Below are 15,371 nucleotides of genomic sequence, written 5' to 3'. Positions count from 1 at the left end.
AAAAGTATTACTTGTTAAACATATCTCTTTCTCTGAGCAATTGTGTTAAAATCATAAAATAATATAATTTCCTAATTTGTTGAGCATACAATATACACTACCATTCAAAAGTTTGGGGTCACTTAGAAATGTCCTTGTTTTTGAAAGAAAAGCACATTTTTCGGCCATTAAAATAACATCAAATTGATCAGAAATACAGTGTAGACATGGTTAATGTTGTAAATGACTATTGTTGCTGGAAACGACGGATTTTTGTTGGAATATCTACATAGGCGTACAGAGGCCCATTATCAGCAACCATCACTCCTGTGTTCCAATGGCACGTTGTGTTAACTAATCCAAGTTTATCATTTTAAAAGGCTAATTGATCATTAGAAAACCCTTTTGCAATTATGTTAGCACAGCTGAAAACTGTTGATCTGATTAAAGAAGCAATAAAACTGGCCTTCTTTAGACTAGTTGAGTATCTGGAGCATTAGCATTTGTGGGTTCGATTACAGGCTCAAAATGGCCAAAAACAAAGGACTTTCTACTGAAACTCGTCAGTCTATTCTTGTTCTGAGAAATGAAGGCTATTCCATGCGAGAAATTGCCCATAAACTGAAGATCCCGTACAACGCTGTGTACTACTCCCTTCACAGAACATTACAAACTGGCCCTAACCAGAATAGAAAGAGGACTGGGAGGCCCGGTGCACAACTGAGCAAAAGGACAAGTATATTAGTGTCTAGTTTGAGAAACAGACGCCTCACAAGTCCTCAACTGGCAGCTTCATTAAATAGTACCCGCAAAACACACAGTCTCAACGTCACCAGTGAAGAGGCGACTCCGGGATGCTGGCCTTCTAGGCAGAGTTCCTCTGTCCAGTGTCTGTGTTCTTTTGCCCATCTTAATCTTTCTTTTTATTGGCTAGTCTGAGATATGGCTAACATAATTGCAAAAGGGTTTTCTAATGATCAATTAGCCTTTTAAAATGATAAACTTGGATTAGCTAACACAACGTGCCATTGGAACACAGGAGTGATGGTTGCTGATAATGGGCCTCTGTACGCCTATGTAGATATTCCATTAAAAATCAGCCATTTCCAGCAACAATAGTCATTTACAACACTAACAATGTCTACGCTGTATTTCTGATAAATGTGATGTTATTTTAATGGACAAAAAATGTGCTTTTCTTTCTTACCTTGACACAGAGGTTGTAGAGGGCTCTACCTTCCACCCCTTAAAACTCCCCCAGGCTTGGAGTGTTAAAATCTAACAAGTCCTCCAGACCCCCTTGCCAGTCTCCAGTCTCTGCCGTCACCTGCAGTGGCGTTACGGAAACATTGGTGGCAATCCCCCTTTAGCCACTCAAACACCCCACTTACCGGCTCAGACAGTGCCTCCTGGACCTCCTCCTCCAGCCTAAGAGACATTATTCCTGTTTGTTGTGCCAGGACTTCCGGGGTTTTCCACCGCTCCTCTCCCAGCAGTCGCAGGTCACCCAGCCTTTGTAAACTTGCTGCCATCATTTGCCTCTGCAGGGTGGCAGACTGAACCGATCTCAAAGGGATGGCTGGGTTGTGGAAGATAGGCTCCTCCCACACCCACAGCCCAGGCTCCACACCCCTTTCTCATGTGGGCCTTAGCAGCTGCCAGGCCCTCAGCACTGCAGAGTGAAAATCTGAGAGACCTGCTGTACTCAGCCTCATGAGGAACAGCTGCCGGTCCAACCCTTGATGTTTGGTCCTTATGTACTATTGAGTCCAGGTGGGACTTCAGTCTGTTAGAGAGGACCTTAGCAAATATCTTGCAGTCTGCACAGAGTAATGCCACAGGCCTCCAGTTCTTAAGTTCACACAAGTCCCCTTTTTTGGGCAGGAGAGTCAGAGCCGCCCAACGGCAGCTCATCGGCAACTCTCCTACCCCGACGGATCCATGCAACACACAAAAGAAGTCCTATCCAATTATTCCGCAGAATTTTTTATAAAACTCCACTGGGAGTCCATCGACCCCCGGTGCACGACATCTGGGTTAAGGCCTCTGCCAGTTCATGGGACAACAGAGGAATGTCCATTTCATCCCTCTGTGCCAGAGAGAGCTTAGGGAGTCCTGCGAACAAGACCTGAGCACACATAGGATCACACATTTCTGCCCTATACAACTCAGTATAAAACTCCACAGTCCGCTCCCGCATCTCCCTCACCACAGAGGTCACCTGCCCATCAGACAGCCGTAGACAATGCATACCCTTGGCTTCACCGCTCTGTCTTTTCAAACCAAAGAAGAAGGAGCTGGGAGCATCCATCTCCTTGAGCATGGTGAACCTGGCTCTTACAAGTGCTCCCTTTGCTTTAACCTGGAAAGAACTGCCCAGGTCCCTACGTAATTCAGCTAAATTAGCCTGGAGGCCTACATTGCCTTGCCCCACCATCTCTACCTCCATCTCATTTATACAACACTCTAGTTCCCCCAATACTCTCCTAGCCTCTGAGGATGAGAGAGACGTATACTGTTGACAGAAAAGCTGAATTTGGACATTCCCCACATCCCACCATTGACTAAGATACTCATCATACTCTGTTCGCTGCCCCCACCTTTCCCAAAAGGTCTGGGAACCTGAGCAAAAAGTGGCATCTTGTAAGAGCTTTACATTAAACTTCCAATAGGATGCCTCCCGGGGCCCTGGTGAAATAGACAGCCGAGCCATGGTTATGTGGTGATCCAAAAACCCCACCGGGAGAATGGTAGCGCCCAACAGCCTATTGCTCCGATTCCTGGACATGTAAAACCGATCATGTCGGGCTGCACTCACCCTAGCCCCAAAACCCTTCACCCATGTATACTGTCTTGTGTTGGGATGTTTAGTTCTCCAAATATCTACTAGGTCAAACTGATTCATGATGTCCCTTAATTCTTAGGGCTGCAATCCCAATAACGGGATGATATGACAGCCAGTTTTGATGCGCCAGGGCGCCAAATTCAAAACAACAGAAATCTCATCATTAAAATTCCTCAAACATACATTTATCTTATACCGTTTTAAAGGTAATCTTGTTGTTAATCCCACCAGTATCCGATTTCAAATAGGCTTTACAGCAAAAGCACCACAAACGATTATGTTAGGTCACCACCAACTCACAGAAAAATTCAGCCATTTTTCCAGCCAAAGAGAGGAGTCACAAAAAGCACAAATAGAGATAAAATGAATCACTAACCTTTGATGATATTCATCAGATGACACTCATAGGACTTCATGTTACACAATACATGTATGTTTTGTTTGATAAAGTTCATATTTATATAAAAAAAATCTCAGTGTACATTGGCGCGTTACGTTCACTAGTTCCAAACACATCCGGTGATATTGCAGAGAGCCACATCATTTTACAGAAATACTCATTATAAATGTCGATAAATACAATTGTTAGACATGGAAATATAGATATACCTCTTCTTAATGCAACCGCTGTGTCAGATTTTTTAAAAACTTTACGGAAAAACCATACCATGCATTAATCTGAGATGGCGCTCAGAAAATAAATAAAATTATCCGCCATGTTGGAGTCAACAGAAATCAGAAATCACATTATAAATGTTCCCTTACCTTTGACGATCTTCATCAGAATGCACTCCCAGGAATCCTAGTTCCACAATAAATGCTTGATTTGTTCGATAATGTCCATTATTTATGTCCAAGTAGCTACTTTTGTTAGCGCATTTAGTACACAAATCCAAACGCTCGTGCAGGTCCATCTTAACATCGGACGAAAACTTCAAAAAGTTATATTACAGGTTGAAGACACTTGTCAAACTAAGTATATAATCAATCTTTAGGGTGTTGTTATCATAAATCTTCAATGAAGTTCCAACCGGAGAATTCCTACGCAGGTCGCTATCATGTGAAATGCGTATGACCAGGACCAGGCTCTCAAAGAGCTCCCATCCGGCTCCACAACACAGTAGAAGCCTCATTCAAGTTTCTAAAGACGGTTGACATCTAGTGGAAGCCCTAGAAAGTGCAACTTTATCCATATCCCACTGTGTATTCAATAGGGGCTGGGTTGAAAATCGACCAACCTCAGATTTTCCACTTCCTGTTTGGATTTCTTCTCAGGTTTTTGCCTGCCATATGAGTTCTGTTATACAGTTTTAGAAACTTCACAGTGCGTTCTATCCAATACTAATAATACTATGCATATATTAGCAACTGAGACTGAGGAGCAGGCCGTTGACTCTGGGCACCTCTGGGCACCTTTCATCCAAGATACTCCATACTGCCCCTGCAGCAATAAGAAGTTAACACCCCCACTGACACTGAATGAGGCTCTTCCCCATTTCTGTCTTTTGTAAAAATCCATTGTACAGTTCCAGTCCCCGCCGACCACCAGCGTCTCCTCAGGTGCTAACTGTGAGAGTTCCTGTCTAAGACACTCAAATAGAACCCCCCTCTCTCTCCCTGTGTTAGGCTCATACACATTTATAAAGACAAAACCCATGTTGTTAATTTCTGCTTTTTCAACAAGCAGCCTACACACCACCTTTGAGGAGCAAATTTTTACAGACAGACACGGTACAAAAAGGACTGCCACACCTGCACTAAAACTTGTCCCATGGCTCAACACACTTGCCCCTTTCCACCAGAGCCCCTAATTGACTTTATTCAACACATGCGTCTCCTGCAGAAACAACCTGTACTTATTTTTGTTTTAAATATATACCCAACACACTCCTCTTTCCCGCATCTCTGGCGCCATTTATATTAAGCGAGCCTACCCGAAGAGTCTCCATAATAAGTGGGAGAAAAGCCAGCAAAGAAAGAGACCAATAGCAAAGCTCAAAAAGCCCCCGTGCCAGAAAGAAACTATACATCTAAACAGTGTCTGAAGGTAGAACTATACGCACTGTTGTGACCCACTTCCTCAACCTAAACCGTTTCCTGGGTGAGAGGACACCATGCCCCTCATTCTTCATAGCATGTTGTGCTGATCTTACAAACTTTCTCGGATCCGAAAAAAAGCCTCAATATTAACTTTTTTCCCCTTAGTCTCATTCAGGAACCTTGTCAGTTCCTTCAATGTGAACTTTGACCCTTCTGCTTGACTGGTTGTCAGCTCCGGACCCATTGAAGAGGAGTCTGAAAAAAATAACTCCTCATCATCCTCTTCCTCAGACTCACTTTCCTCCTCATCTCCATCTCCCATCCTGACCACCTGCCCTTCTTCTCTGGTCAGGGCCTCCCCCCCAAGGTTCCATGGTTCCTTAGACCACTTCCTTTTTCCTTTTCCGCTTGACACCCTCCCCCTCCCCCCTAGTCTCTTACACTTCCCCACTATACTCTCCTCATCCACTAGCATAACCTGACTAGACCCAGCCTCATCTACACAACCCTCCATAGCATGACTAGACCCATCCTCATCTACACCACCATCCATAGCATGACTAGACCCAGCCTCCACTACACCACTATCCATAGCATGACTAGACCCAGCCTCATCTACACCACCATCCATAGCATGGCTAGACCCAGCCTCAGCTACCCCACCATCTCTAGCCTGACTAGGCCCAGCTTAATCTACACCACCATCCCTGGCATGACTAGGCCCAGCCTCTGCTGTCCGCATCTCATTGCCCCCTGCACGTTGACCTCGATTTCCCCCACTGGCGCTTGTGCCCTCACCTTTTCTATGGCCTTTATGTGGGCACGCAAAGCTCTTATGCCCCAAATACCCACACTCAAAACACCGTAGACTATCTGTGCTGGCAAACCCTGCGTAGAGCCACACCCCATGCCTCACTTTAAAATGCACATTTAGCTGTTGCTCATTGTTATTCAGAAACATAAACACTTGCCTCACTAAACGAAACCATGTGCTTAACGGCATCTGCCTGAAAACCTTCCGACAGTACACGAAAACCGCTAGCAAACTTACTAAAATGACTCAGCTCTTTCCTGATTTGATCATCCTTAATAAACTGAGGCAAATTTGCAACTACCACCCTTGTCGAAGGTGTAGAAAGAGGTCAAATTGGCACCAACACACCCCTTACAAATATTCCACTAGTAATTAGTTTACCAACCAAATGTGCTCTTTTCATGAACACAACCACAGCTTTGTTCATTCTAGAAGCGGAATGTATAAAATCAGCTCCTACCTGTTCACCAACTGCAAGCAGAACCTCCTGCACTTTAACTCCATTCTCAGGAACACACCTGAATCCATGCCGTATCGACACGCCCGGGTGAGAAGCCATCGCGCACACCACACCTTTCAAACCTCAGGAAACTAACTCTGTCCTCGTCCACCCTAACTTTGAAAAAGACTGGATACCGCTAAAACAAATCCTGCATTAGCCCTCCACTATAGAAAATACAATTGAAAGAAAAGACCAAGGACAGAATCAAGAAAGATAGTTAGGACAGAGCCCTCCACACCAAACACTCAAACTCCAAAACTCCCAGCATACAGAGAGACAGAGAGAGAGAGACAGAGAGAGAGAGAGAGAGAGAGCTGATATGGTCTATGTTACTGTACAGTAGGGTGTTTATCTTTGGTTGCATTGCTGTTGTCTAGTTGCTGTTGAAGAAGATGAGAAAAGCTAATTAGCAGATGGTCAGTCTTTAAAACTCCCCTATCAAATCAACATATTGCTCTGCCAGGACTTTGGCATTGATTTGTGACCCATGCTGTATGTGGGGGGAAGTGTGATCATGGATGTGTGTGTGTATGTGTGTGTACATGCTTGTTTGTGTGTGTAAAAGTGCAAGTGTATAGGGATGTTTCTGGAGGGCACTGTAGGGACTATAAGTGCTGACCAGCACTATGTTGAGATATTGGCCCTGGCTCGTCACATAAGTGACTTGTAATTCTTCTGAAACTCTTAGAATTAGTGGTGACTTGAGGAAACCTGGAGATCATCAAGGAATCCCTAGAGTTCCTCAAGGAACTATTGCTAGTATCTTCAATGAAGGTATCAGAGGTGTATGCGTTCTTAAAGAGCGTAATCAAATCCCAAAGTTGGATTAGTTAACACTTTATTACTGTATGTACGCAGCAATGTCAATATTATATTAGAATGTTTAAAATGCATAAATATTCAAGGAACATTTTAATTTGCAGTGTACCAACTGAACATGATAAACCGGAATGACCAAAAATAACTCTGCCACACCTCCCGTCTGATAGGCTGCCACCTCTACAATATATTATTAAAGGTCCCGAACAGTTGAAGTTGGAAGTTTACATACACTTATGTTGGAGTCATTTGTTTGATCGTAGCTAGCTACATAGCTAGCTACATAGCCGTCTTTGTTTCAAAGATAATTGTGTAGTCTAGAGCGATTTTCTAGGTTAGCTAGCCAGCTATTGTCGTTCTCCTAACGCAACGTAACGTAACCTACACTGCTAGCTAGCCAGCTAGCTCCCGATAAGCAGCACTGTAGAAACTTCACACTCAACGGTACGACTTGATTAGGGTAGTGTCAACAACGCAGCTAGCCTACCCCAGCAGTACTCTATCATTTTAATCATTTTAGTCAATTAGATTCTTGCTACGTAAGCTTAACTTTCTGAACATTCGAGACGTGTAGTCCACTTGTCATTCCAATCTCCTCTGCATTAGCGTAGCCTCTTCTCTAGCCTGTCAACTATGTGTCTGTCTATCCCTGTTCTCTCCTCTCTGCACAGACCATACAAACGCTCCACACCGCATGGCCGCAGCCACCCTAATCTGGTGGTCCCAGCGCGCACGACCCACGTGGAGTTCCAGGTCTCCGGTAGCCTCTGGAACTGCCGATCTGCGGCCAACAAGGCAGAGTTCATCTCAGCCTATGCCTCCCTCCAGTCCCTCGACTTCTTGGCTCTGACGGAAACATGGATCACCACAGACAACACCGCTACTCCTACTGCTCTCTCTTCGTCCGCCCACGTGCTCTCGCACACCCGAGAGCTTCTGGTCAGCGGGGTGGTGGCACCGGGATCCTCATCTCTCCCAAGTGGTCATTCTCTCTTTCTCCCCTTACCCATCTGTCTATCGCCTCCTTTGAATTCCATGCTGTCACAGTTACCAGCCCTTTCAAGCTTAACATCCTTATCATTTATCGCCCTCCAGGTTCCCTCGGAGAGTTCATCAATGAGCTTGATGCCTTGATAAGCTCCTTTCCTGAGGACGGCTCACCTCTCACAGTTCTGGGCGACTTTAACCTCCCCACGTCTACCTTTGACTCATTCCTCTCTGCCTCCTTCTTTCCACTCCTCTCCTCTTTTGACCTCACCCTCTCACCTTCCCCCCTACTCACAAGGCAGGCAATACGCTCGACCTCATCTTTACTAGATGCTGTTCCTCCACTAACCTCATTGCAACTCCCCTCCAAGTCTCCGACCACTACCTTGTATCCTTTTCCCTCTCGCTCTCATCCAACACTTCCCACACTGCCCCTACTCGGATGGTATCGCGCCGTCCCAACCTTCGCTCTCTCTCCCCCGCTACTCTCTCCTCTTCCATCCTATCATCTCTTCCCTCTGCTCAAACCTTCTCCAACCTATCTCCTGATTCTGCCTCCTCAACCCTCCTCTCCTCCCTTTCTGCATCCTTTGACTCTCTATGTCCCCTATCCTCCAGGCCGGCTCGGTCCTCCCCTCCCGCTCCGTGGCTCGACGACTCATTGCGAGCTCACAGAACAGGGCTCCGGGCAGCCGAGCGGAAATGGAGGAAAACTCGCCTCCCCTGCGGACCTGGCATCCTTTCACTCCCTCCTCTCTACATTTTCCTCCTCTGTCTCTGCTGCTAAAGCCACTTTCTACCACTCTAAATTCCAAGCATCTGCCTCTAACCCTAGGAAGCTCTTTGCCACCTTCTCCTCCCTCTTGAATCCTCCTCCCCCCCCCTCCTCCCTCTCTGCAGATGACTTCGTCAACCATTTTGAAAAGAAGGTCGACGACATCCGATCCTCGTTTGCTAAGTCAAACGACACCGCTGGTTCTGCTCACACTGCCCTACCCTGTGCTCTGACCTCTTTCTCCCCTCTCTCTCCAGATGACATCTCGCGTCTTGTGACGGCCGGCCGCCCAACAACCTGCCCGCTTGACCCTATCCCCTCCTCTCTTCTCCAGACCATCTCCGGTGACCTTCTCCCTTACCTCACCTCGCTCATCAACTCATCCCTGACCGCTGGCTACGTCCCTCCCGTCTTCAAGAGAGCGAGAGTTGCACCCCTTCTGAAAAAACCTACACTCGATCCCTCCGATGTCAACAACTACAGACCAGTATCCCTTCTTTCTTTTCTCTCCAAAACTCTTGAACGTGCCGTCCTTGGCCAGCTCTCCCGCTATCTCTCTCAGAATGACCTTCTTGATCCAAATCAGTCAGGTTTCAAGACTAGTCATTCAACTGAGACTGCTCTTCTCTGTATCACGGAGGCGCTCTGCACTGCTAAAGCTAACTCTCTCTCCTCTGCTCTCATCCTTCTAGACCTATCGGCTGCCTTCGATACTGTGAACCATCAGATCCTCCTCTCCACCCTCTCCGAGTTGGGCATCTCCGGCGCGGCCCACGCTTGATTGCGTCCTACCTGACAGGTCGCTCCTACCAGGTGGCGTGGCGAGAATCCGTCTCCTCACCACGTGCTCTCACCACTGGTGTCCCCAGGGCTCTGTTCTAGGCCCTCTCCTATTCTCGCTATACACCAAGTCACTTGGCTCTGTCATAACCTCACATGGTCTCTCCTATCATTGCTATGCAGACGACACACAATTAATCTTCTCCTTTCCCCTTCTGACGACCAGGTGGCGAATCGCATCTCTGCATGTCTGGCAGACATATCAGTGTGGATGACGGATCATCACCTCAAGCTGAACCTCGGCAAGACGGAGCTACTCTTCTTCCCGGGGAAGGACTGCCCGTTCCATGATCTCGCCATCACGGTTGACAACTCCATTGTGTCCTCGTCCCAGAGCGCTAAGAACCTTGGCGTGATCCTGGACAACACCCTGTCGTTCTCAAATAACATCAAGGCGGTGGCCCGTTCCTGTAGGTTCATGCTCTACAACATCCGCAGAGTACGACCCTGCCTCACACAGGAAGCGGCGCAGGTCCTAATCCAGGCACTTGTCATCTCCCGTCTGGATTACTGCAACTCGCTGTTGGCTGGGCTCCCTGCCTGTGCCATTAAACCCCTACAACTCATCCAGAACGCCGCAGCCCGTCTGGTGTTCAACCTTCCCAAGTTCTCTCACGTCACCCCGCTCCTCCGCTCTCTCCACTGGCTTCCAGTTGAAGCTCGCATCCGCTACAAGACCATGGTGCTTGCCTACGGAGCTGTGAGGGGAACGGCACCTCAGTACCTCCAGGCTCTGATCAGGCCCTACACCCAAACAAGGGCACTGCGTTCATCCACCTCTGGCCTGCTCGCCTCCCTACCACTGAGGAAGTACAGTTCCCGCTCAGCCCAGTCAAAACTGTTCGCTGCTCTGGCCCCCCAATGGTGGAACAAACTCCCTCACGACGCCAGGACAGCGGAGTCAATCACCACCTTCCGGAGACACCTGAAACCCCACCTCTTTAAGGAATACCTAGGATAGGATAAAGTAATCCTTCTCCCCTCCCCCCTTAAAAGACCTAGATGCACTATTGTAAAGTGGCTGTTCCACTGGATGTCATAAGGTGAAAGCACCAATTTGTAAGTCGCTCTGGATAAGAGCGTCTGCTAAATGACTTAAATGTAAATGTAAATGATTAAAACTCATTTTTCAACCACACATTTCTTGTAAACAAACTATAGTTTTGGCAAGTCGGTTAGGACATCTACTTTGTGCATGACACAAGTCATTTTTCCAACAATTGTTTACAGACAGATTATTTCACTCATAATTCACTGTATCACAATTCCAGTGGGTCGGACGTTTACATACACTAAATTTACTGTGCCTTTAAACAGCTTGGAAAATTCCAGAAAATGATGTCATGGCTGTAGAAGCTTCTTATAGGCTAATTGACATAATTTGAGTCAATTGGAGGTGTACCTGTGGATGTATTTCAAGGCCTACTTTCAAACTCAGTGCCTCTTTGCTTGACATCATGGGAAAATCAAAAGAAATCAGCAAAGACCTCAGGAAAAAAATATTGTAGACCTCCACAAGTCTGGTTCATCCTTGGGGCAATTTCCAAATGCCTGAAGGTACCGCGTTCATCTGTACAAGCAATAGTACGCACGTATAAACACCATGGGACCACGCAGCCGTCATACCGCTCAGCAAGGAGACGCATTCTGTCTCCTAGAGGTGAATACCAGAACAACAGCAAAGGACCATGTGAAGATGCTGGAGGAAACAGGTACAAAGTATCTATATCCACAGTAAAACAAATCCTATATCAACATAAAGGCCACTCAGCAAGGAAGAAGCCACTGCTCCAAAACCGCCATAAAAAAGCCAGATTACGGTTTGCAACTGCACATGGGGACAAAGATTGTACTTTTTTGAGAAATATCCTCTGGTTTGATGAAACAAAAATAGAACTGTTGGCCATAATGACCATTGTTATGTTTGGAGGAAAAGGGGGAGGCTTGCAAGCCAAAGAACACCATCCCAACCGTGAAGCACAGGGGTGGCAGCATCATGTTGTGGGGGTGCTTTGCTGCAGGAGGGACTGGTGCACTTCACAAAATAGATGGCATCATGAGGGAGGAAAATTATATGGATATGTTGAAGCAACATCTTAAGACATCAGTCAGGAAGTTAAAGGTTGGTCACAAATGGGCCTTCCAAATGGACAATAACCCCAAGCATACTTCCAAAGTTGTGGAAAATGGCTTAAGGACAACAAAGTCAAGGTATTAGAGTGGCCATCACAAAGCCCTGACCTCATCCTATAAAACATTTGCACAGAACTGAAAAAGCATGTGCGAGCAAGGAGGCCTACAAACCTGACTCAGTTACACCAGCTCTGTCAGGAGGAATGGGCCAAACTTCACCCAACATATTGTCGGAAGCTTGTGGAAGGCTACCCTAAACGTTTGACCCAAGTTAAACAATTTAAAGGCAATGCTACCAAATACTAATTGAGTGTATGTTATCTCCTGACCCACTGGGAATGTGATGACAGAAATAAAAGCTGAAATAAATCATTCTCTCTACTATTATTCTGACATTAAAAAGGTTCAACATTGAACACCTCCCATCACAGAAAGGTTTGAACCTTTACACAGTGTTTCCTCGAGCATTCTTTTCAGAGGGGTTGTACAAGGAACCTTTTTAAAATGGAAAGGTTCCGCCGGTATGGCAACCTAAAAGGTTCTTCCAGGCACCTTTACTTTTAAGAGTGTGGAGTGCAATTTACACAGGTCTATCCCCCTCCCACCCGCTCACTATCTTTTTATTTTCTCTGTCTGTCTACTTATCTGTCGGTGCAAAAGCTCATCATTTGGTCAACCTTTCTCTTACTGTAACAGTGAAGAATTTTTGGAAAGATATGGATATAGGAAATAGCTTTGTGTTATGTGTAGGCTATCAGTAACATGTCTGTCTGTTTTTCCCAGCAGCAGAGTCCGGCAGGAGACAATGTCTCTCTCAAACACCAGCTTCTGCAGGTCATCGTACGGGTGGCTCAATACTGCATGCTCCTCAATGGTAAGTGTGTGCGTGTGCGTGTGAATCATTTTTGATTATGTACTGTACCAGTCAAAAGTTTGGACACACCTACTCATTCCAGGGTTTTTCTTTATTTTTACTATTTTCTACATTGTAGAATAATATTGAAGACATCAAAACTATAAAATAACATATATGGAATTATGTAGTAACCAAAAAAGTCTTAAACAAATCAAAAGTAAATGTTATAATTGAGATTAAATATGCAAAGAGAAATTACAGTCCAGGTCAGTCAATCCGGAAAATTTCAAGAACTTTTCAAGTTTCTTCAAGTGCATTCGCAAAAACCATCAAGCGCTATGATGAAACTGGCTCTCAGGAGGACCGCCAAAGGAAAGGAAGACCCAGAGTTACCTCTGCTGCAGAGGATAAGGTCATTAGAGTTAACTGCACCTCAGATTGCAGCCCAAATAAATGCTTCCCAGAGTTAAAGTAACAGACACATCTCAACATCAACTGTTCAGAGGAGACTGCATGAATCAGGCCTTCATGGTCTAAAGGACACCAATAAGAAGAAGATACTTGCTTGTGCCAAGAAACACGAGCAATGGACATTAGACTGTTGAAAATCTGTCCTTTGGTATGATGAGTCTAAATTTGAGATTTTTGGTTCCAACCGCCGTGTCTTTGTGAGACACAGAGTAGGTTAACGGATGATCTCTGCATGTGTGGCTCCCACTGTGAAGCATGGTGGAGGAGGTGTGATGGTGTGGGGGTACTTTGCTGGTGACACTGTCTGTGATTTATTTAGAATTCAAGGCACACTTAACCAGCATGGCACCACAGCATTCTGCAGCGATACGCCATCCCATCTGGTTTGAGCTTAGTGAGACTATCATTTGTTTTTCAACAGGACAATGACCCAAAACACACCTCCAGACCGTGTAAAGGCTTTGTGACCAAGAAGGATAGTGATGGAGTACTGCATCAGATGACCTGGCCTTCATAATCACCCGACCTCAACCCAATTGAGATAGTTTGGGATGAGTTGGATCGCAGAGTGAAGAAAAAGCAGCCAACAAGTGCTCAGCATATGTGGGAACTCCTTCAAGATTGTTGGAAAAGCATTCCAGGTGAAGCTGGATAAAATAATGCCAAGAGTGTGCAAAGCTGTCATCAAGGCAAAGGGTGGCTGCTTTGAAGAATCTCAAATATAAAATGTATTTTGATTAGTTTAACACTTTTATTGGTTACTACATGATTCCATATGTGTTATTTCATAGTGTTGATGTCTTCACTAATATTCTGCAATGAAGAAAATATTTAAAAAATAAGAAAAACCCTTGAATGAGTAGGTGTGTCCAAACTTTTGACCGGTACTGTATATCAAAACATTTATACATAAAAATTGTATATGATGAAAATGATCTCATTCTGTCTCATCTTACTGTGGTTCAATCAATGGCCATCAATGTATCTTTTCTCAATTGCTGCTGTTTGTTTTCCTCATCCTCCAGATTACCTGAACAACCTCTCCCCAGACTCCAAAGAATACGAAGATACACAAGGTACAGTGGAGCTCTGCTATAAGCACTAGCCATGGTCCCGAGGAGGTGTGGTATATGGCCAATATACCATGGCATGTTCTTATGCATGACGCAATGCAGAATACATGGATACAGCACCGTGGTATATTGGCCATAAACCACAAACCCTGAGGTGCCTTATTGCTATTATAAACTGGTTACAAAAGTAATTAGAGCAGTAAAAATACATGTTTTGTCATACCCGTGGTATACGGTCTGATATACCACGGCTGTCAGCCAATCACCATCCAGGGCTTGAACCACCAGTTTATAATACCTCCTTAGTCTGTATTGCATTATTCACAAGAGGGCCATGTCGGCTCTGTTTGTATGTGTTTATAAGGGATTTATTTGGGCTCATTTGACATTTTGAGTAACTCACAGGGGAGCCATTTTACCCTATGTTTTTCTTTGTGTGTGGATAAGTCACTAGGGAGACATTTTGGCTGTCTTGTCTCTGTGTACTGTATATGTAATTCACGAGTGGGTAGCTACTGTGCTATCTTTGGCCCCTCTGGTCTGTGTGTGTCTGTGCACAGCAAATTCTCCAGTGTTAAATCAGGTCCACACATTTAAGTGTTTAATAACACTGTGCTTAGTGCTGATGCTGTTACACTTTATCAGTGTTAGGGAATTAACACTTTCAGTGTTGTGCAATAACATCTCATATAGTAGTTTTTATTATTACACCCCAAGGTCTGTATTTCAGTGTTGGAATAAGGACAACACAACAATATTTAGTTTGCCGTTTGCAAATTTGTTTTTATGAAAGCCTTGTTATTGTTATGTACATTTATTTTGTTACCTTGTGATTTTTATATTTTACTATAGTTTATTTAGTAAATATTGTATTAACTCTATTGCTTGAACTGCATTGTTAAGAGCTTGTAAGTAAGCATTTCACATTTGAAGGTTTACACCTGCATGTGACAAATTACATTTGAGTTGAATTGAAATTAGTTTATGACAATACAGATATCAGGTGTTTTGGTAGTTTTTTTGTGTGTTTTTTTTCTTTTACTGGTATTTCCAGCGGTATCCATTTGATTTGCTGTAGGCAAAACATCCTAGGAAATGCTCTTTAATTGACTCAAACTGTCTCCAATCAATCAGTCATTCAATTTCTGGTACCTGAGTATTTGGTGGGGGTGTCGCCTAATCTTAATTGCACAAAGCCTATTATTTGGCAGGGAATACTATTTGTAGATCAGTGATT

The 15,371-nt window shown here is 44.8% G+C and overlaps 1 protein-coding gene across 3 annotated transcripts in view; it reads left to right on the top strand.

Annotated features, from left to right (window-relative positions):
• Positions 1–15,371, top strand: part of LOC115143159 (FYVE, RhoGEF and PH domain-containing protein 5-like) — a 67,356-nt gene that overhangs the window by 31,159 nt on the left and 20,826 nt on the right. For 2 of the 3 annotated variants that reach the window (XM_029683284.2, XM_029683281.2), the window contains exons 8-9: positions 12,518–12,608; positions 14,087–14,137. In XM_029683284.2, coding sequence (XP_029539144.2) covers positions 12,518–12,608; positions 14,087–14,137 — 142 coding nt within the window. The remainder of the gene's footprint in view (positions 1–12,517; positions 12,609–14,086; positions 14,138–15,371) is intronic. The other variant, XM_029683283.2, reaches the window with a different exon arrangement.

Source organism: Oncorhynchus nerka, linkage group LG15 (assembly GCF_034236695.1).
Source record: "Oncorhynchus nerka isolate Pitt River linkage group LG15, Oner_Uvic_2.0, whole genome shotgun sequence".
NCBI lineage: Eukaryota > Metazoa > Chordata > Actinopteri > Salmoniformes > Salmonidae > Oncorhynchus > Oncorhynchus nerka.
This window is presented reverse-complemented; position numbering and strand designations above follow the sequence as displayed.